The sequence below is a fragment of the Dasypus novemcinctus genome, chromosome 14 (assembly GCF_030445035.2).
Source record: "Dasypus novemcinctus isolate mDasNov1 chromosome 14, mDasNov1.1.hap2, whole genome shotgun sequence".
Lineage (NCBI taxonomy): Eukaryota > Metazoa > Chordata > Mammalia > Cingulata > Dasypodidae > Dasypus > Dasypus novemcinctus.
Genome location: NC_080686.1, coordinates 57,324,036 through 57,347,011, shown reverse-complemented (window position 1 = coordinate 57,347,011; position 22,976 = coordinate 57,324,036). Strand labels below are relative to the sequence as shown.

The following is a 22,976-nucleotide window of genomic DNA, read 5'->3' as shown; positions in this document are numbered from 1 at the left end:
TCGGTAGCAAAGCACTCTATTATTAATAAAGTTGAAAACCTGTACAATTTGTTTTCATATTATCAATAAAAGCTCAACTATCTTCTAACAGTAAAAATCTAAATGTCACTGCTTGTAGACTTGGACAATTTTCATATATCTGAGTAGCAGCGTCTAAACATGCTCAAATGGGTTTCAGAATGTTAAAAAGTATAACAGATGCCAATACTCACCACTTTCAAAATATTTTCTGTTAGTTCTTTCTCCTGCTGCATCTGATTCATGCTAAAAGAGAAATGATTGAAAAGAATATCATGTTACTTGCGAGACTAAAAACTGAGTACTTCAGAGTAGCATTCTTAAAAGTGAGATTCAACTTAGGTAAAAGTATATTTAATGCTATTTCTTTTTATGCTTGAAAAAAATAGATAAAACCCCCAATTATTATGATGCTCTTTTATTTACTATTATTTATGCTTTGCATAAATAAACTTCAACTTAATAGTTATGAGCTGACAATATTAGCTCTTTTTTTTAAAAAAGATTTATTCTATTTTAATTCTCTCCCTTCCCCCCATTGTCTGCTCTGTGTTCATTCGCTGTGTGTACTTCTGTGTCTGCTTGCATTTTTGTCAGTGGCACCGGGAATCTGTATCTTTTTGTTGCGTCATCTTGCTGCGTCAACTCTCTGTGTGTGTTTGTGGTGTCACTCCAAGGCAGACTGCACTTTTTTCACACTGGGTGGTTCTCCTTGAGGGGTGTACTCCTTATGCATGGGGCTCCCCTACGTGGCAGACACCCCCACGTGGTACAGCTCTCCTTGCATGCATCAGCACTGCGTGTGGACCAGCTCACAACACGGGTAAGGAGACCTTGAGTTTGAACCCTGGGCCTCCCATATGGTAAGTGGATGCTCTATCAGTTGAGCCAAATCTGCTTCCCAATAGTTCATTTATATTAAGTTAGAACCTATGCTCTCTAGCTCCACAATCTGGGTAAGCTACTACATGGAATTTAAGAACTAGGCTTGAAACTATAGATATGTAATGGATGGTGGTGACAGAAGCAAAACACTGTGAATATAATTACCACCACTGAATTGAATATTTAAAGTAGATAAAAGAGGCAATTTTAAGTAGCATATATGTTACCAGAATAAAAATTTTTAAAACATAGAACTGTGAAAAACAAAACAAAACAAAAAAACTACTGATACAATTTTTTAAAAATGTTTTAAAATAAAGGAAACCTACAGTTTATCCAAGATTTTCTGAAAAATTTCTAAATTCTGATTCTTGATTTCTGTAGAATTTCCCAAGAAGCCCTTCATTTTCTTGTCAAGTACTGTAATTAACTAAAATCTAAACTAATATTTACATATATTAAAATAACTTCCCCATTTACCGAACAAATATTTTCTTCAACTCAATTTGGTTTAATGAAAAAATATCTTAGTACTCTGAAGCAGGTCCACATGCACTTATCAAAAAGAAGGGCAAAATTCAGAAAGTGCTCCCTTTCCTCTTCTGAGCCCTCTATTCTAGATACCTAGAGTACTACCTGATTCTCTGACTCCTCTAACTCTTCCAAAGAAACCTTTCATCAGGCCTTCTGCCCTCCAATTTCTGCTCTACTTCTTCGGTACCAGGGATTAGTATGCAAAAATCTTAAATATTCTGATGAAAAAAATGCCAAGTAAAGATATCTAACTTACACACTTAACTGAGGGGGTCCAGGTTTCGCCTGTTTGACAGGAAAACTACTTTGGACAATTGTCCTTATTGCCCTGAGAAAAAGACAGAAGAAAGCAAATTTAATACATTATTAGTATCACTTCAATTATCTTTTCATTTACTCCTTAGGATACTTGTATTATAAATTATCTTTAGTTGTATTTAACATATAATAAACACTTTATAAATCATCTACCTTTGTATTAAAATGATATCCATCTATTGTGGAGAAATACATCTATAGATGGAGATGGAGAATAGCATGGGAAAAATACAATAAATGTAACCTATGGACTATAGTTAACAGCAATACTGTAATATTCTTATATTAATGCCAAAGATGTACTGTGTTAATAATAGGAGGGTAAAAAATATACCAAATGTACGCTATAGACCATAGTTAGTGGTAATAGTCTTTATGATATTATTTTGTAATCTGTAACAAATGTTCCGTAACAATGTAGTATGTTGATGGAGGGGTGTTGTATGGAAATTCCACACATGTCCATGATTGTTTTCTAAGTTTACACATCTCTAATAAAAATATATATTTTTTTAAAATGCTGTTCATCTACACAGTCACAAGAATTTTTTCTAACATCAGACTCACAGTCCCCAAGATCCTCTGAGAGATTTCTGGAGCAGAAAGGGCCCTTTAAGCATACCCCTTAAAAACAGAATGCAATAGGTTGATATTGCCCAACACATTTTGATTTATGTAAAAATTTACCATCTATTGTAGAGAAGTATAGCCATAGCAGTGGTTGGAGGTAAAGTGGTCAGATCCATGTCTACATGTTTTGTACCAGGGGGAACTTTACTAATGCAGAGCAGTTCATTCAGTAGCATATTCAATACTGGAACAGACAAACTTAAGAAGGGGAAAAAAAGGAAGAAGCAATGTGTGTCTACATATTAGCTGCACAAAAAGCACATTATATACAACTCAATATCTTCACAGGAAACTATAAATCTTTAGGGCCATTTTATTCATCCAAGTCTCAATGACTTAAATGAAAATACATTTACCTATCAAATTTGAAAAGATTTTTGAAATGTTTTATTCAGAAAAAAATTAAATAGATACAAAAGTAGACAGAATAATGAAATGAACCCCCATCATTCAGCTTCAACAATTATCAACTGATGGCCAATATGGTTTTATATTTACTTTTACCCACTTTCCCCTTCCTGTATTATTTTGAAATGAAGTCGTAATATTAAATCATTTCTTCCAGAGTATGTCTCCAAAAAATTAAACCTTAACAAACACTGTATTAGTTTCACATCTGAAAAATGAATACTTGATTATCCTTGAATACCCAGTCGTTGTTCAATTTTCCAATTGTCTCAAATACACCATACTTTTGGTACACACTGCTGTTGATATGTTTCTTAAATCTCTTAGTCTGTAGGTTCTGCCTATGGATTATAGACTAAAGAATTTTTTTTTCTTTTTCGTTCTAAGATTTAATGCTGGAGAATCTGTGGTTAAAAAAAAAAGAAGGGGTTAAATACTATTAGTGAGAGTATAAACTAGCACATTTTTTCTGAAATGCAATCCAGCAACATGTGCCTTAAAATGTTTTTATCACCTGACCAGCAAAAAATTTATGGGTAAAAGTATTAAGTCCCTGGGATTTACAACACTGAAAAGTGGAAACAAATCAAATATTAATGGAAGAATACTTAATTATCCATACAATAGAAAAAAATCTACAAAAAATAAAATGGTGAGATTTTCATCATAATCTATTAAGTGAAAAAACAGACATCAAAACAGTATATAGGGTATGATCATAACTTTGTCTAAAGTTATAGGGAGAAAAATACCAATAAAATACACAAAAATGCTAAAAATACTTTTCACCCATCCTTTATTGTTTCCTATTTTCTGTTTTTCCAAATTTCTATAATAAGTAGGTATTCCTTTATAAAGGTAAGGGAAAGGAATGAAAACAAATCATTTCCTAACCATAACCTTGAAAGTATTTCTTTGTAAACAAAAACACTGATTCTAATAAGAGTTTAATAGTTTGGGATATTTGTTATCAGTAAAATTAACTGAATTATTCAAAAGCAAATCACCCATAATATTATGCAATACTCATCATTAATTTTTTATGCATTTTCTTTAGGTACACAAAAGTAAACTGAAACATTTTAAAAGTATAGGTGAGAATTTTCTCTAGTTACCATATCAAAAATAAATCAAACTCACTACTGACATCAAGTTTATGCTTTAAAAGAACACAGGACACAATTTAAAATTTGATCAACACTATATACCAGTAAAATTAACATCACTTCTTTTAATCATGTTGTGCTTTGGAACTATCTAAGTCCATTTAACATTCAAATATTTTCTTACACCTTCTGAAAAATACTTGCGTATTTTATTAAGATTACACAGAAAAATAATTTTCATTTCAAGGGTTGATATAATAAAAGCATATATGGAAAAAAAACAAAATATATAAATAGTATTTCAAATGACATTTCATTTAAATCTCATACCTTTTTTCTAATATGTCTAAGTCCCACTTCAAATGGGCAGCAACTTTAAGAGCGAGTAGTTTCAAAATACGATTTCTCTTGTTATCAGGTGGAGGTTGAACTTGATTTTGTTCATTAACTGAGGGTTTGGAAGCCTGTTCCAAAAACTGAATTATAAGTTGAACTGGTGCAGGATCTAGGATTTAAAAGAAAATAAACTCTTAAAACTAAGTTGTGATTATGAAGATGCAGTGACACTGTGGTTTTTGGCCACAAAAAGAATTCAAACAGATGTGGAGTTGTGATGACCAGGAGGATTTATAAAGTGTGTGTTCAAGGATGGAAGGGGAAGATGAGGTAGCGTTTAAGGAGGGATAACATAAGTGCAGAAGTTGGTACAAGTAACGTCTCACACGGCGGTCTCCATCAGTTGAGGCCGGACTGAATAAACCATGATTGGATTTGAACATTTTGGCAAACGGCAATTATTCATGTCAGTACTTCTGTCCAGAAATGCCTGGAGTTCTACTCACTACCCAATAACGCCGATTTAACTGGCATAATAATGATGATCATAAAATAATTTTAACTGTATAGCACTTCCTGCTCTCTTAGATTTTTCTCGCTTAGTTCACACATACTTAAGAATAGACTTTAGAATTAGTAAAAATCCTCTTACTGAGTAACAAAATAGTTTAACAAGAGCCTAGGATAAAACTACTTAGCGGGAGGACCAGCACTAGAACAGCTGATTTCTTCCCATCTCCCCAAACGTGTAACAGCCCGGAGTTCTGTAAAGAGGAACGTTCGCTCCGACCAGCCTCCCAGATCCAGGCAACTACAAGACACACCTCGCAGGGGTTTACCCCCAAAGGACCAGGCCGTCGCGGGGGTGGAGGGAGCGGAAGGGCCTTTGTTTTGCGCTCTTCTGGACCCTGCGCCGCAGGGCCCCGGACCTGGGAGGTTTAACGCACAGCGAGGAGGACCCGCCAGCGCGCGGCTCCGGTCCGCGCCTCGCGGCTGGGTACCCGAGAAAGAATGGGGTCGAGAGAGGCCGGGCAGGCAGCGCTGGGGGCCGTGCCCCGCTCGCCCGGGGTTGCAAGCGGCGCGCTTACCCGGACAGGGCTTGCGCAAATGTTTCTCCAATAGCGTCTCCTCCAGTAGGAACTCGAACCAGCAGGTCTGGGGCGGGGTGCAGGGCCGGCTGGAAGTGGCCGCCTCCCGGTCTGCCGCCTCCGCGCTCATCCTGCCCCCGCCGCCGCTACCCCCAGGGACACTTCCCGGCTCCAACCTGACACTCGGACGCGGGCCCGAGGCCGGTGATTTGAGGAAATGCCCGGTAGGAGGTCACTAGAAATACTCGAAGAACCGCACGCGGAAAGACTCAACAACCCACTCAACCCAAAATGGCGGTATGGCCCTGCCAGAGCTTGGGCTTCTGGGTCCGCCTCCTCGCAACCACCGCCGCGCCGCCAGACCCAATCGTTGTTCGAATTGAAGAGAAAGGGGCGGATCCGCTGCCAGGCCACGCCTGCTCCAGGTTGCCTTGGGAGACGGCTCCTGGAGAAGCTGGGTCGCAGTTGGGCTTTCCTCCTATCTGGGAGATGTCTGCGGGAAAAAGAAACAGCCCCATCAAAAGGTGGCGGTGGGCACACTGAACACAAGTTGAGGCAAAATTTGTCCTGGGGGCTTTCAATTTCCCCATTTTCATTTCCGAGATTTCCTCCCACCTAAGTTGGCTCCGCAATGCTCCCACTGCTGACATAGCACCAGCGTCCTCCCGCCCGCCCACATCGCTGCTCCGAATGACCACGACAGCCTTCAGTGTGATCCAGTCTGTCAGCTACTTCTAAGGACAATCAAATCATTTGGTACCTAATTAATCCTCCCATATTCCCACTGGAGGTAGTCAGTGAACCCCATTTACCTCTGTTCTATAGTGTGCTTGTATTTTTTAATAATAAACTATTAAAACTACAGAAAATATACTCATAGATCATGAACTGGTTAAGAGTGCAAGCTCTAAAGTCCACCATTTCTAACACGTTGAATAGGTTATTTAACTTCTCTGACCCTTACTTTCCACATCTGTAAACCAAGGATAATTTTCTTAGAGTTGATAAAAAAAAAATTAAGAGAGTTTGGGATAATACAGGTGTATAGTCAGCCAAAGGGATGCTGATGCAAAATACCAGAAATTGGTTGGTTTTTATAAAGGGTATTTACTGGGGGTAGGAGCTTACAGATACCAGGCCATAAAGCATAACTTTGCTCACCAAAGTCTATTTACACATGTTGGAGCAAGATGGCTGCTCAGTCTGTGAGGGTTCAGGCTTCCTGGGTTCCTCCCTTCCAGGGTCTTGCTTCTCTCTGGGTTCAGGGTTCCTCTCTTCCTGGCGCTGGCTTCTCTTTCCTCTGTGAGCTTATTTCCCAGGGCTCCAGCTTAAGGCTTCAGCATCAAACTCCAACATCAAAACTCCAACATCAAAAACCCTCAACTGTGTCCTTTGCCATGTCTTTTATCTGTGAGTCCCCACTCACCAAGGGATGGGGACTCAATACCCTAAAAATGTGACCCAATCAAAGCCCCAATCATAATTCAATCATGCCCAGGTAAAGACCAGATTACAAACATAACCCAGTATCTATTTTTGGGATTCATAATCATATCAAACTGCTACAACAGGTAAATGAGATTATACCGGTAAACTTTAAAACAGGGCCTGACACCTAATAACACTGATGAAAGTCAGCTAATACCATATAATGTTTTTAGATTTGCAAGTCATTTTCATATCCATGATTCTAATTTTCTCTGACAAGTACCCCATTAAACATTAAAAAAATTTTTTATTTATTAGTGTGGAATTACTAGTATTCTACTATAGAATTATTGTGACTCTAGCAATGAAAGAAAGTATATCACTGATGTGGAGACGGTGGCCACGGAAGTTGCTGAGGACAGGGAGAGGGAAGAGGTGCAATATGGGGGCATTTTCGGGATTTGGAGTTGTTCTGAATGATATTGCAGGGACAGATGCAAGGCTTTATACATCCTGCCATAACCCATTGAATTGACTGGGAGAGAGAGTAAACTACAATGTAAACTATAATCCATTCTGTATAGCAGTGTTCCAAAATGTATTCATCAAATGCAATGAATGTGCCATGCTGATGAAAGAGGTTGTTGATATGGGAGGAGTGAGGAGGCAGGATGAACAGTGGGCATCTATGGGAACCTCTTAAATTTTTTAATGCAACATTTTGTGTGATCTATGTATCTTTTTAAAAAAGAAAATTAACTTGTTACTAATTTTTAAAAAAGGCTCTTCATACAAAAAAAAATTTTTTTTTAAATTTATACCTCCCCTGTTGTTTGCATTCGCTGTGTCTGTTCGTTGTGCGCTCTGTCTGCTTGTCTTTTGAGGAGGCACGGGAACCGAACCCCAACCCAGGAACTCCTATGTGGGAGGGAGGTGCCCAATCACTTGAGCCACCTCCAAACCTTGTTCGTTGTGTTTCTCATTGTGTTTCCTCATCATGTCTCCTCATCACGTCAGCTTGCGGTCTTGCTCATCTTCTTTAGGAGGCACCTGGAACCAAACCCGGCCCTCCCATATGGTAGGCAGGCACCCAACTATTTGAGCCACATCCACAGCCCTATACCTTTTAACCAATGAGGAGACTAAGGTTTCCAGAGTTGTGATTTGCCTCAGGTCTCAGCCAGTAAGTGCCCAAGTTTGGGCTTCTGGTCATCTTACCACTGTAATCAAGCTGCTTCCAACATTGGAGAGAGAGGATAAGATGGCTTATGGTCATTTCTAGAATGAAGAGGTAGGCTTTGAAAATAATATTAGGAAAAATAAATGGAAGTAGCTTCTTCATAAGTGAAAGTAAATAGAATGCTTCAAAGGCAACATATTACCTTGTCCTCCTCATACTGCACAAAATCCCCTTTTTGGGCTCTGTCCTGCCTTTCCCCCACTGCTTCTTTTTGGTGTTGCATGGGTCCTGTTTTTAGTTCTCAATGTAAAAATGATTCCTGGGTCAGTCCTCTGACTCCTGAACTCTCTCTCTCCTTTTTTTCTCTCCCCCCGCCTAGATGGCTCACTCATCTGTCTGCTCACTGCCTGCTCATTATGTCCACTTGTCTACTTTAGGAAGCACTGGAACGAAACCTGGGACTTCCCATGTGGGAGGCAGGTGCCCAACTGCTTGAGCCACATCTTCCCCCCTCTCTCTCTCATGAATACCTATTCTCCAGAACACTTGATGTCCCCTTGACATTTCCAAGTCAACAATTCACAAATGTATACTTGACATTTCCAAAATGAATTTTGAAACCGCACGTTAACTATTCCCTAGATAACAGGTGGTCCTACCATTGATCCTGTCACTGGAGTTAGAAACATGGGAGTCATCTTTTAACCCCTTCACTTCCTACTCCATACTGGTAAATAAACTATGCCAAATCTATCATAAATAACTATTTAATCTCCTTGTTGGCATTTTATTAAGACATTTGTCTTAGTTTTCAAGAGCTGCTATGCGAAATGCTACACAAAGGGTTGGCTTAAACAACGGGATTTTATTGTCTCACAGTTTCAGAGCCAAAAGTCCAAATCAAGGTGTGTGGGTAAGACAATGTGTTCTCTTGGTGTAGCATTTTGGCATGGCTATGAATTCCAAAAATATGTATTGGATTATGTTTGTAACCTGGTCTGTACTTGGGCGTGATTAAATTATGATTAGGGCTTTGATTGGGTCACATCATTAGGGCATTGAGTCCCTTAAGGGGTGGGGACTCACAGATAAAAGGCATGGCAGGGAAGCGGATTTGGCTCAATGGATAGAGCATCCGCCTACCACATGGTTGGTCCAGAGTTCGAACTCAGGGCCTCCTGATCCATGTGGTGAGCTGGCCCATGCGTAGTGCTGTCGCACATAAGGAGTGCCATGCCATGCAGTGGTGTACCCTGCGTAGGGGAGCCCCTCACACAAGGAGTGTGCCCCGCAAGGAGACCACCCCATGCAAAAAAAACACAGCCTGCCCAGGAGTGGAACCACACACACGGAGAGCTGACATAGCAAAATGATGCAACAATGGGAAGCAGACTTGACCCAATGGATAGGGCATCCGCCTACCACATGAGAGGTCCAAGGTTCAAATCCCGGGCCTCCTTGACCCGTGTGGAGCTGGCCCATGCACAGTGCTGATGTGCACAAAGAGTGCCGTGCCATGCTGGGTTGTCCCCCATGTAGGGGAGCCCCACGCACAAGGAGTGCACCCCGTAAGGAGAGCCGCCCAGCTTGAAAGAAAGTGCAGCCTGCCCAAAAACGGCGCCACACACATGGAGAGCTGACACAACAAGATGACACAACAAAAAAAGAAACACAGACTCCCGGTGCTGCTGATAAGGATAGAAGTGGTCACAGAACACACAGCGAATAGACACGGAGAGCAGACAACTGGGGGGCGGGGGTGGGAAGGGGAGAGAAAAAAAATTAAAAAAAAAAAAATGATGCAACAAAAAGAGACACAGATTCCCTGTGCCGTTGACAAGGATACACGGGGACACAGAAGAACACACAGCGAAAGGACACAGAAAGCAGACAACTGTGGGGGGTGGGGGAAGAGGGAAGAAAGAAAGAAAAAATAAATCTTTAAAAAAAAAGGCATGGCAAAGCAGACTTAAGGTTTTTTGATGTTGGAGTTTTGATGTTCGAATTTGATGCTGAAGCCTTAAGCAAGCCCTGGGAAGAGATGACCTGAGTCAGAAGAAGAACACAAAGGAATAGAGATGGCTCCTTAGACACGACTAAAACCCCAGGGGGAGAGAGAGAGCCGTTCGCCAGATATTGTGGAGAAAACAGAGGACCTGAGCCCAGAAAGAAGCAAAACCTGAGAAGAGAGGACTCCTCACAGACGTCAGCAGCCATCTTGCTCCAACATGTGGAAATAGACTTTGTTGAGGGAAGTAACGTATGCTTTATGGCCTGGTATCTGTAAGCAGCTACCCCGGATAAATACCCTTTATAGAAACAAACCCTTTTTTGGTATTTTACGTCAGGACCCCTTTGGCTGACTAATACACTCGGGGTCAGTAGTTTTCTACTCCTGACTTACTACAATCCTTGAGGATTTTTCCTTGGCTTTCCTGTCACATGGTGAAGTCCTCTCTTTTTCATTGGTCTTCTCTCTATGGCCTTCTCTATGTCTGCATTTCTTCTGCTTGTACAGGCCTCTAATAATTCAGATTAAGGTCCACACTCATTAAGTTGGGCCACACCTTAAGTGAAATAACATCTTCAAGAGATCTTATTTATTCTACTTGGTTCAGGCCCAGAGGGATGCAGACTAGGATTAAGAACATGGCTAAATTTGGTATACACACTATCAAAACTCTCATGATTTTGTTGGTCTAATACATGATTTCCAAACTGTTTATCAGAGCCTAAGGGGTTCCGTGGAGACCCTTTAGAGGTTCTGTGTGTGGTGTGTACGGAGGGTTATATATACACACAGGGCTCTGGGCTGACCAACCCCTATTTCAACCAGATCATCTCAGAACCTATCTATAATACATACTTGGTATGAGAATAATCCATCACTCAACAAATATTTAAAATGCCTATTCTGTACCAGGCACTGTGCTAGATGCCAAGGACACCATGGTAAATAAGTGGTATATAAGACATGTTTCTTGTCCTCATGTAGTTCACAATCCAGTCTCATGTAGTTCACAGACCCAGTCTTTAAATAAGAATCTCGAAGTTACTAAGCCCTTACAAAAAGGGAGCACAGGATACTGTGGGAATATTTAGCAAGGTGACAAACTAGTGTGGGAAACCAAGGAAAATGAAGTGATGTGTGTGGAAGTATTGTTAGTAGATATCTGAGCAATGAGTAAATACCAGGTGAAGGGAGCAGGAAGAGCTGCTGGGGAAGGGGCACATGTGGGAAAAGTGTTCAAAGCAGAATTTATGGCATTTGTTATACAGACCAGCAGTAGGAGAAAGCCCGGTAGGTGAAAGGTAACAATAACAAAAATTCTAATACAACCAGACCAAGGAGAGAAAGGAAGAGAATGGTTTGGGGCAAGAATGTTGAGATACGTAGGGGCTCTTTTGGACATGACACCCCATCATTCCTAAATACTCTAATGTATACCTCCTCCAAACAAGGGCACAGCACCTACTATGCTACCATATAAACCTTCCAAACAAGAAATCAACATTGGGACAACATGACCACAGACTCCATTCAAATTTCACCAATCATCCCACTCATTCACTAATTAAGCAATGACTCTTTTCCTTTCTGGTTCAGGATACTATCCAGTAACACACTATATTTGGTTTCCTTCAATCTCAAGCATTTCCCCACCTCCCATGTCTTTGACAGTTTAAAAAAGTAGGATAACCCTCAACCTGGGTCTGCCCACTCTTTCCTCATGAATGCAGACTCAAACCATACATTGTTGGCAGAAAATCACAGAAAATCATGTTGTGCTCTTCTCAGTGCATCACATCAAGAGATGCACTGATGAGTCCCACTACTGGCCACCAAGTCAGGTTGGTGTCTTCCTAGTTTCCCTCTGTCTTTGATTAGTAGTTTGTAAGAGATATTCATACATTAAGCCAATATCAGGAAATGGAGGTGGCTCAACCAACTGGGCTCCCATCTACCATATAGGAGGTCCAGGGTTTGATACCCAGGGCCTCCTGGTGAAGGCAAGCTGACCCACGTGGTGAGCTGGCCCACATGGAGTGCTGTTCCACATGGGACTACCGCCCCACGCGGGAATGCTGCCCCATGCAAGAGTACCAGCCAATGTGGAGAGCTGGCGCAGCAAAATGACGCAACAAGAGACATGGAGAGAAAATAAGACAACATAGCAGAACAGGGAGCTGAGGTGGCACAAGAGAGTGATTGCTTCTCTCCCACTCCGGAAGGTCCCAGGATCAGTTCCCAGAGCCACCTAATGAGAATACAGACAGACAAAGAAGAACACACAGCAAATGGATACAGAGAGCAGACAATAGGTGGGTGGGGGGAGGGGAGAAATAAATAAATCTTAAAAAAAAAAAAAGCCAATATCCTGTCCTCATTGATCCTCTTCCCTGAAGCCTTAGCAACCACTGACAGCTCTCACCTGAATCAATTACCACCAGGATAATAGTGATTATCTACTTCCATCATTGCTTCTACATTGATCAGCTTGCATTTTGCTGTAAGGAAGAGTTTTCCCTCCTCCCCCATTCGTTTATTTGTTCATTTATTTATTTACATCAACAGGGACTCATGTATTTCTGTTTTATTCAATGGATTGTAATCATTATTATTTTGATGCTCAACTTGTCCTAAATAGCCAGTTAGAGCCCCTTCAAGCTTCTCCTCTATCCTTCTAACATATGTTCATCATTTCAGAACTTTTCCTTACTTTCTTGCACAAAAAGATCTTCCAGACTCATCTTGAACTTTCCCTTCCCCAGCCTTGGAATTAGTCACTACTTCGAATGTCCCTTATTCCTCTTAATGGGGTATAGTATACAGAAAACAAAATCTAAGTACTCAGTGCTCATTTCTATTGAGGTGTCATTGCTCCTGGGCCCTCTCAGCAGACAAAACTATGGAAAATGCTGTCTTAGTCAGCCAAAGGGGTACTAATGCAAAGTACCAGAAATCTGTTGGCTTTTATGAAGGATATTTATTTGGGGTGAAAGCTTACAGTTGCAAGGCCCTAAAGAGTCCAACCCAAGGATCATAAGAGATATTTTCGCACCCAAAGTCTGTTGCCACATGTTGAGGCAAGATGATATCTGCAAGGGTTCAACCTTCCTCTTTTGTCGTTTTTTTTTTTTTTAATGCCATATTCCTCAATTTATTACAAGCTATTTGAGGGAAGGCTTTTTTTTTTTTTTAAGATTTTTTTCATTTATTTCTCTCCCCTTCCCTGTCCCCCACTTGTCTGCTCTCTGTGTCCACTCACTGTGTGTTCTTCTGTGCCCACCTATATTCTTGTCGGCGGCACCCGGAATCTGTGTCTCGTTTTGTTGTGTCATTTTGCTGCATCAGCTCTCCGTGTGTGCGGCGCCACTCCTGGGCAGGCTGCGCTTTTTTGCCCTGGGCGGCTCTCCATACAGGGCGCACTCCTTGCACGTGGGGCTCCCCTACGCAGGGGACACCCCTGCGTGGCACTCCTTGTGCGCATCAGCACTGCACATGGGCCAACTCCACACAGGTCAAAGAGGCCTGGGGTTTGAACCTTGGACCTCCCATGTGGTAGGCGGATGTTCTATCCGTTGGGCCAAATCCACTCCCCCCTCTTTCCTCTTAAGGCTCTGTGGGCCCAGCTTCTTCCGATCTCTGCTGTAGGCTGGCATACGGCTCAGCTTCTCTGTTTTCTTCAGCAGCAAACTATCAGGTGAATGGCTCATCTCTCTTCCTGGGACCACAGGATCCTCTTCTGTGTCTATGGAGCTTCCTTCCTCTTTTCTAGCATATCTGCTACTGTCTCCTTGATTGAGGGTCCATTTATATAGTCCACCAAGGGTGTGGGGACACAACCCTACACATCTTAATGACATGGTCAAATCAAAGCCCTAACCTTAACATAATCAAGTAAACGTAAAACCATTGAATTTAATACAATCAAAGGGTATCATGCCCAGAGGAAAAGACCAGTTTACAAACATAATCTGTAGTTCTTTTTGGAATTCATAAATAATTTAAAACTGCTATATATGAATATGTTTATATATACACATATACATAAAGTTACACTCATGATTTCATACCAATAGTTTCATTTTCAATGTAACACCTCAAGGTCCGTTCTAGATTTTCCCCTTTCCATGTCTATAAGTTCATTCTCAGACAAGGAGAATCTTGGCTTCCATTATCTTCAATATGTTTACTTATTTGTTCAAACTAAACAATTCCCTACCCATTCTGGCTGCTGCCTCCACAACCCCATCCCATATATCTTCCTTCCTTGGACACCGGTTATGGTGTCCAAGTTTTTAAATATTCAAGTTTTAAAATGGAAAGTCCCACATCCCAATAACTCCCTCAGTAAAGGGCAAACCCTCACACCTAGCATGCTGTCCCTCCCTCTTGCTTTGCCACAAATGCTTGGATGCTGGGTGCCAGCAACTCAACTTGGAGGAGGAAAATGTGAAGGGAAAATAAGATGGGAAGACAGAATGGCAGTTAATTATGAAGTGGCCTGAAAGATGTCACAGAGCCTGAAAAGTACTAGACTTTGGATCAAGGAAAAATTTGCAAATGACATAGTATCAGATTTAGTAATACCTTAAGTGAGATTCTAGCAAACATCTCCATAATAATGATTATGTATTTACAGGGTGCCTGGCAAGGTTCATATGCTGTATATGTTCACCAATTATTCAAACAGAAGTTTTTGTTTTATGTTGATATAATCAGCAATACCTGATAATATTCTCCTCCTCCTTCTTCATTATAGTTTAAAATGTTTTCTCTACCTCCTCCCAGCCTTCTAGTTCTTCTAGTATCTCATTAAATCTTCCCTTCTGAAATCTGGACCTCTTCCACTGACTCTATACAGTAAAAGAAACTAGAAGAGCTATAGGGAAAAACATGCATAGTAATATTATTACTATTATGTTGTCTAAAGATGAAGTGGTTTTTTTTCCCCAATAAAGAACATCTGAGAATCACACATATAAAACACATATTTTAATCCAGTTCATTTCTTTGAGATTTCTTTTAAAAGCAAATATAGGGAAGCGAACCTGGCCCAATGGATAGGGCGTCCGCCTACCACATGGGAGGTCTGCGGTTCAAACCCTGGGCCTCCTTGACCCATGTGGAGCTGGCCCATGCACAGTGCTGATGTATGAAAGGAGTGCCCTGCCACGCAGGGGTGTCCCCACGTAGGGGAGCTCCATGTGCAAGGAGTGCGTCCCGAAAGGAGAGCCGCCCAGCGCAAAGAAAGTGCAGCCTGCCCAAGAATGGTGCCGCACACAGGGAGAGCTGACCCAAGATGATGCAACAAAAGGAAACACATATCCCCGGTGCCGCTGATAAGGATGGAAGTGATAACAGAAGAACACACACACAGCAAATGGATACAGATAGCAGACAACCGGGGGGGGGGGGGGGGGGGGGGGGGAGTAAATAAAAAATAAATCTTAAAAAAATAAATAAATAAAATTATAAAGATGCCACATCATTATTTTTTTTAAAAGAGCAAATACAATTTATTCAATAATAAATAGATAATTTTAAAGGGTGTACAATAAATATTTTGGAGGGGGTAAAACTATCCTACTGGGTAGCTGTGCCATCTAGTGGCCTTTTGGGGTAGTGTCCATTTCTACTAGTACAGAATGGAAGGGATTATCTCTTTCCATATAAGTATTGAAGGTGGTTGGAAGTAATCTATTCCTTGTACAAGCTTCTTGAAACGCCCTCACTGAATCACACCTTCTTAAGCACTTCCAAAAACAGATGTCTCTACGGGTAATAAACAAGTCCTCCAGCTATTAAGCATTACTTCCTTATGCTTATATTTAACTTTCTCTGTGACTTTCCATGTCTCCTTGACTAGATAGGTTCCCAGTTAGATGCTGTCATAGTACTGTGCACTTCCCTATCACAGCAGTCATCTCATCTTGTTATAATTACTTATATAACAGTCTAACCTGCCTGCTAGACATTAAGCTCTGAGAGGGCAAGTCAGTGGTCGTGTTGTTTACCACAATATTGTTAGTGCCCAGTACAGTCCCTGGCACACAGCAAGCACTCAATAAATAACTGCTAAATAAATAGTTTTATTGAACATATGGCACACACATTTCACTTGCATATAAATGTTTCACTTGCATATAAATTCTTCCTTGTAAACTAGGTCCATTAAGCTCTCCTATATCTCACCCTTATTAAGCTGCTCATAAGGTACTATGAGTCACTGCTATTCCTAGGTTTTACAACCTATAATGAACTTAAAGCTCTTAGAGTGACTATGTCTCAAACATCTGTCTTTGTATTACCCATATTCAGTTCCTGGTTGAATGGACAACTGAATGCAGACCTTTCCTACATAAGAAAATTAACAGACATGTACTGACTGCCACCATGGAACCAGAGCTGAGCCCCTGCCATCTTTCTGCCTTCACCTGGCTAACCTCACACCATCTTCCTTCAAACTCTTTTCTACAGTGGCAGACAAAGCTGGTTTAGGACTGGGCCAAACAGGTGGCTCTGTTTCTGCAGTTCCAGAGTTTACAGAGGGAAGGGGCACTGTCATTCTGACCAGTCTGATGGTCTGTCACTTCCATTTTGCCAGCTGGGCATCTGGAGAATAAGAAGTCATGGGAAATTTCATCTTAGCCTCTCTCTTTCCTTTTTTATTTCTAAGTACAATACATTTACACTAAAGACTTTAAAGCATAAAAATCCCTCCGCACACAGAGCAAAAATTCAAGATTTGCTTTTAAAACCTGACCCTGGAACTTCCTGACATTCTAAGTAGCTCGAAAAATACTGTCACATTAACATATCCACCAGTACACTTCAGGCCTCATTTACTCCTCTATTTCCCCATGCTATGGAAAAATCAAAAGAGACTGAACCAGATACACAGCTTTTAGTAAGCAGTTGACTTCATTCAATACTATGGCAAATGCCTAGTTTCCAAAGTCTTAACCAGACAATCTCAGAATGAGAACACCAAATAATTATGATTGCTTTAAATAATCTGCTCTCAGATCACATATAACAAAATCAGAGAACTCCATAACAGAGATACTTAGTGTGGTTCACAAACTAGTGTCAGTTCACAAACTTACTAGTAAGTACTAGAATTGAAGTATGCATCCAGAAATGTATATAGCAATTTGACATAGCTGTGATATCCAAGCCCATCATCAGTGGCCTCATCTAGCTGAGCAGACAGTGCACAGTGTTCATGGACCTGCATGGTGACTTTGTTGTGTGGAAGGAGCTGCCAACTCATCATCAGCAGGAGGACTGTGTATCAGTCCACGATGGATCGGAAATTTTTTTTTAAACCCCCCCCCCAAAAAAAAAACAGAACAAACTTTTCTAATTTAAAAGAATTTAAAAGCCATTGACTATATATGTTGGATGAGATTGTATGGTATGTAAATATATCTCAATAAAACTGCTTAAAAATAAAACAGTATGCATATAATTGTATTATTCTGCCTAAAATATAAATATAGTTGACGATAACAGCAGAAAGGAGGTGAGTGGAAGCAAAATTATAATGGAGTAAAGAAATACCAGGTGGTAACCTGAATCCAAAGGAACAAAGGAAGAAAACAAAAAATAAGGTAAATAAAGCTAATTTAACAAAGTCTCTTCATACTTGCTCTCCTTTCTCCTCTCAGCTTCTTTAAAAGCCATAAAACTACATAAAGTAATAATTATAACAATGTGTTTTTGGGTTTGTAACATATATAGGAAAAATATATAAAGCAATAATAGCACAAAATGGAGAAGAAATAGAGCCAAATAGAAGTAACATTTCTATATCTCCCTGGAATTGAGTTAGTATGAAACTTAATCACTTATTTAAGTAGTTAAAATTTATTTAGTTAGTATATCATTAGTATATCAGAAGTAGATCCTGATAAGATGTATAGTGATTACTAGAGCAATCACAAATAATGTAACTCAAAACGATTAAAAAAAATCATTAGAGTAATTAAAATGTTACACTAGAAAATATTCACTTAATACAAAAGAAAGTTGCATCGGAGAAATAGAGGAAGAAAAAAAAAAAGACATGAGACTCAGAAAAAAAGAAAAAACAAGATGGCAGAATAAACAAACTGATAGTCAGAATCTAGAATATGGGTTACCAGGGGATGAGGTGGGGACAGTGAATGGGAAGTTAAAGCTTAAAATGTACAGTGTTCCTATTTGGAATGATGGAAATGTTTTGGTAATGGATGGGTGATAGTAGCACAACACTGTGAACACAATTAGTAGCACTGAAATACATATCTGACTAAGATTAATAGGGGAAATGTTAGGTTGTATATATGGTAACAATAAAAATTTCTAAAAAATCCTTGGAAATACATATACTACACAGTTAACTCCAAGCTAAACCATGGACTTTAATAGTACGATTATTTAAAAATGTGTAATAGTACAATTATAAAAATGTGCTATCAATTGTAACAAATGTTCCACAACATGCAAGGTGGTGATGGTGGGGTGCTATATGGGAATTCTCTATTTTATGCATGATTGTTCTGTAAATCCACAACTTCTCTAATAAAGGAAAAAACATAAAATAAAAGAGCATATATAAATCCAACTATATCAATAACATAATATGTGAATGATTAAGCAATCCAATAAAAAGGCAGAGGTTGTCAAGCTGGATAAACCAGGAAACACACTTTAGGTTCAAAGATACAGATAGGTTGAAGTAAAAGAATGAAAAAAGATATATCCTGAAGTCAGCAAGCATAAGAAAGCTGGAATAGCTATACTAACAACAAAATAGATTTTAAAACAAGAAAATGTTGCTACATATAAAGAGGAACATATTCTAGGAAGATGTATTACAAGCATGACTCCCCCCTCCCGCTGGGGGCAGGGAAGGAAGATGGTGGCACCCAGGAGCAGGTGAGGAGAGAGGACACCGGGATCCCGGGTAGTGGTCAGACTCGTGCATCATGGCCGCATCTCCCCACACTGTCTCCTCACGCCTTCTGACAGGTAGGGTAGGAGCACACATCTGGTATCTAGAAAGAAGAGATGTGCAGGAATTCCCACACAAGCAACTTTTCAGGAATGTCAATAAGCAGTGGATAACATTTCAGCAGTTTAACTTCCTCAGGCACATGTTTGTCACACAACTGAACAGAAGCCTCAACTATCAAGTCAAACCTAAGCCAGAACGTGTGGTATCTCCTTTCTTTGAAAAATCCTCTTCAGGTCAAGCCAAAACAGAAATATATGACATGAGAACTCTTTCATCCCCTGGCCTTTCTTTGCCCAGAAAACGAAATGAAAAGGAATTGCTAGAACTAGAGTCTGTGTCAATAATTGAAGGCCCCATAGAAGTGGGAAAAGCAGCAAAAGATGAAAAGCAATGGAAAGAGAGGAAGCTGCAGGTGGACAATGTGACAGGAATTTTGGCTCAACTATCCAAAATCAAGCTCACAGCTCTAGTTGTGAGTACCACGTCAGCTGGATTTGCATTGGCTCCAGGATCTTTGACTTGACCTGTTTCCTGCTTACTTTTGTCACAACAGTCTTTGCCTCCTGTGCCAGCAATTCCATCAACCAGTTTTTTGAGGTGCCATTTTATTCAAACACGAATAGGACAAAGAACAGACCTCTGGTTCGCTGACAGATCAGATGAAGAAAATGAGGCCAAGAAGTTAAATAATTTGCTCAAGACCACACAGCTGAATGGAATACAACCCCTGCCTACCCTTTGGTGTCTGTTCAGAGCTTTTTTGCCTGAGCCAGCTTGACTTGGGTTTCAGTCTTACCACTGGAAGAGCCTGAATACATCCTTGCTTTACAGTTGGAGAAGCTACGGACCAGAGAGATTACATAATTTGCTAAATTTACATTGCTAGTTAACAGAGTCAGACCACATGTTCTTGATGCTTAGTTATGCTACCACAAGGAAACCAGAATATAAATATAATAGTAATAAAGAACTTTAAAGCATTTTTATGAATATTTTTATTATGAAAATGTTCAAAGAGACAAAAGTAGAGATACACAATAAGCCCCAATAAACCCATCACCCAGAATGAGCAGTTATCAGGATTTTGCCATGCTTGCTTCATCTCTTCCTGAAAGTACTTTTGATGGTCAAAACACTACTGACTGCATGGCAAAATTAAATCAAGGTAGATGGACCAGTGAGGTTAAGGGATACACTCAAAGTTCTCAGTCAAAAAGAGCTAGTTCTAGTTCTAACTAGTTCCAGGCCCCTTGTTCTTTCCTCTGGACATATCAAGAGAAATCATCTATGTCAAGACACCTAGAAGTGGGTGACTTACTGGGCCCAGCAAAAGTTGGCACTGGGGGCGCAGTGAGGACAGACCTGTGCAGGCTTGGCCAGATAGGACCAGCATCCCAACATCGCAGTAGCAAGAGGGCTGCCAGGGCGCTCAAGGCTTCAGGGGTGCCTGGAGAACCTGCTGGCACCCGAGAGTTTGCCCTCCTAACAAGTTCTCAGGTCATGGTGATGCTGCTGGTCCAGGGGCCACACGCAGGTAGAACCACTGGGGTGGAGGATGGGCCAGGAAGTTCCAGCCAAGCCCTCTACCCTACGGCAGCTCGGAGTCCCAGGCAGCCTGCCTAGCCTTCCTTCTCCTAGACTTGCCTCTAGAAACCAGACCTGAGTGGCATTCAAAGTGCTACAGAATTTGAACGATAAAAGGAACAAACAAAAAGTCCAATAAAAATAAAGGAAAAAAATGTAAAAAAACGATTTTAAATAAAGAATAAATAACAAAGGAAAAAAAATAAGCATGACTCATGAAGAAATAGAAAATATGACTAGAAATATAACAAGATTGATTAATAATAATAATAATAACTAAAAAACCATAAAGAAAAGGCCAGGAATAGATGCACTCACCGGTGAAATTTATCAAACATTTAGAGAACAATTAATCAATTAATCCCAATTCTTTATAAACTCTTCCAAATTATAGAAGAGGGTAAACACTTATGAACTCATTCTATGAGACCAGTATTATTCTGATAGCAAAATCAAAGACATCACAAGAAAACTATAGCTCATTAGCTCTTATGAAAAATAAAAGAAAAAAAATCTCTTATGAATATAGATGCAGAAATCCTTAACAAAATACTATCAAACTGATGTAGTACATAATCATCTCAACAGATGTAGAAAGAGCATTTGACCAAATCCAACACTATTCAAGATAAAAACACTCAACAAATTAGGAATATAAGGGAACTTCCTCAACCTGATAAAGGGCATCTATAAAAACCCTCTGCTAGCATCATACTTAATGGTAAAGAATGAATGCTTTCCTACTAAGATCAGGAGGAAGACAAGAAAATGCATCTTGCCACTTCTACTCAACATTGTACTGAGGTTCTAGTCAGGACAATCAGAAAAGAAAAAGCAATCAAAGGCTCCAGATTGGAAAGGAGGCAGTACAACTATTTCTAGTTGCAGATGACACAATCTTGTGCGCAGAAAACCCTTGGAAATTATGAGTTAAGATGACAATACTCTCCAAATTGATCTACAGATTCAACACAATCCTTATCACAGCTGCAGCTGGGGGGAGCAGGTGTAGGTCAGTGGTTGATGTTTAATGGACAGATTAAGATGACACTTTTACAAATAAAATACCCTCCTAATGAAAAAAAAGAGGGGGAGGGAGGGAGCACAATGAATCGGAATAGATGTTTCTCCAAAGAAGACACACAAATGATCAAAAAGAACATGGAAAGATCTTCAATCCAATAGCTATTAAGGAAATGTCCATCAAAATGACAATGTGGGGGAATTGGATGTGGCTCAACTGATTGGGCTCCTATCTACCATATGGGAGGCCCTGGGTTTGCTTTCCAGGGCCTCCTTGCGAAGGCAAGCTGGCCTGCACCCACGGAGAGCTGACTGACAGCCTGTGCCCACAGAGAACTGGTGCAGCAAGATGATGCAACAAAGGGAGACAAGCAGACACAGAAGAATGCGTAGCGAATGGACAGAGAGAGCAGACAGCAAGCAAGCAGCAAGGGCGGGGGATAAATAAATATAATAACTGTTAAAAAAAAAAAGACAATGGGGGGAAGTGGATGTGGTTCAAATGACAGGGCTCTCATCTACCATATGGGAGGTCTAGTGTTCAATTCCTGGGGCAAGCTGGCCTGTGCAGGAGTGCTGGCCTGCCCAGGAGTGCTGGCCTGCATGGCAAACTGGCCCAAGCAGTTGGCTGGCACAGCCAGATGATAAAAAGAGAAAAAAAAGAGAGACATAGAGAGATAATAAGAGATAAAGCAGACCAGGAAGCTGAGGCGGCACAAGAAATTGAGTGCCTCTCTCCCACTCTGGAAAGTCCCAGATTAGTTGCCAGAGCTGCCTAAAGAGAAGACAAGAAGACACAGAAGAACAAACAGCGAATGGACACAGAGAGCATATGACGGGTGTGTGTGTGTGTGTGTGTTAGTAAATAAATAAATCTTTATCAAAAAATAAAGTGGATGTGGCTCAGGCAGTTGAGTGTCTGCCTACCACCTGGGAGGTCCTAGGTTTGGTTCCCTTGTGCCTCCTTGAAAAAGCTGAAACAAACAACAAGCAAAACAAATGATAAAACCAACTCAGGGAAGCTGATGTGGCTGAGTGGTTGAGTTCTGGCTACCGACACGGGGTCCTGGGTTCAATTTCTGCCCCCAGGTACCTCAAAAAACAAAAAAGTATATTTAATGTTACAAAATATGAAGTAAACTAGTTTAGAACCCAATTCTTTTAAAGGACTTATATACTTACTTATTTACTATTCTTTTAAAATCTCAACCCTTGAGTACATGTCTTACCACCCCCCAAAGTGGCTCCCTTGTCTGTGAGCTTGCTGTGTCTGCTTGTCATCTCTGCTCACTGTGTGTCTGCTTGTCTTCTTTAAGAAGCACCAGGAAGCAAACCTGGGACCTCTCATGTGGGAGGCAGGCACCCAACTAGTTGAGCCACATTTGCTCCCAAGGATTTATATTAATTGAAATTAACTTTTTTTTTAAGG

The 22,976-nt window shown here is 40.5% G+C and overlaps 1 protein-coding gene and 1 pseudogene across 1 annotated transcript in view; one reads left to right on the top strand and one right to left on the bottom strand.

The window, feature by feature from the left end:
- The window catches only part of INTS8 (integrator complex subunit 8), a 79,913-nt gene extending 74,097 nt beyond the window's left edge, over window positions 1-5,816 (bottom strand). The window contains exons 1-5 of the mRNA XM_004474699.4: window positions 5,324-5,816; window positions 4,230-4,404; window positions 2,443-2,583; window positions 1,694-1,765; window positions 213-264 (exon numbers count right to left, since the gene is read on the bottom strand). Coding sequence (XP_004474756.2) covers window positions 213-264; window positions 1,694-1,765; window positions 2,443-2,583; window positions 4,230-4,404; window positions 5,324-5,453 — 570 coding nt within the window. The 5' untranslated portion in view covers window positions 5,454-5,816. The remainder of the gene's footprint in view (window positions 1-212; window positions 265-1,693; window positions 1,766-2,442; window positions 2,584-4,229; window positions 4,405-5,323) is intronic.
- A 13,095-nt stretch (window positions 5,817-18,911) lies between these two features.
- LOC101439845 (protoheme IX farnesyltransferase, mitochondrial pseudogene) lies at window positions 18,912-19,603 on the top strand (annotated as a pseudogene).
- The last annotated feature ends 3,373 nt before the right edge of the window (window positions 19,604-22,976 follow it).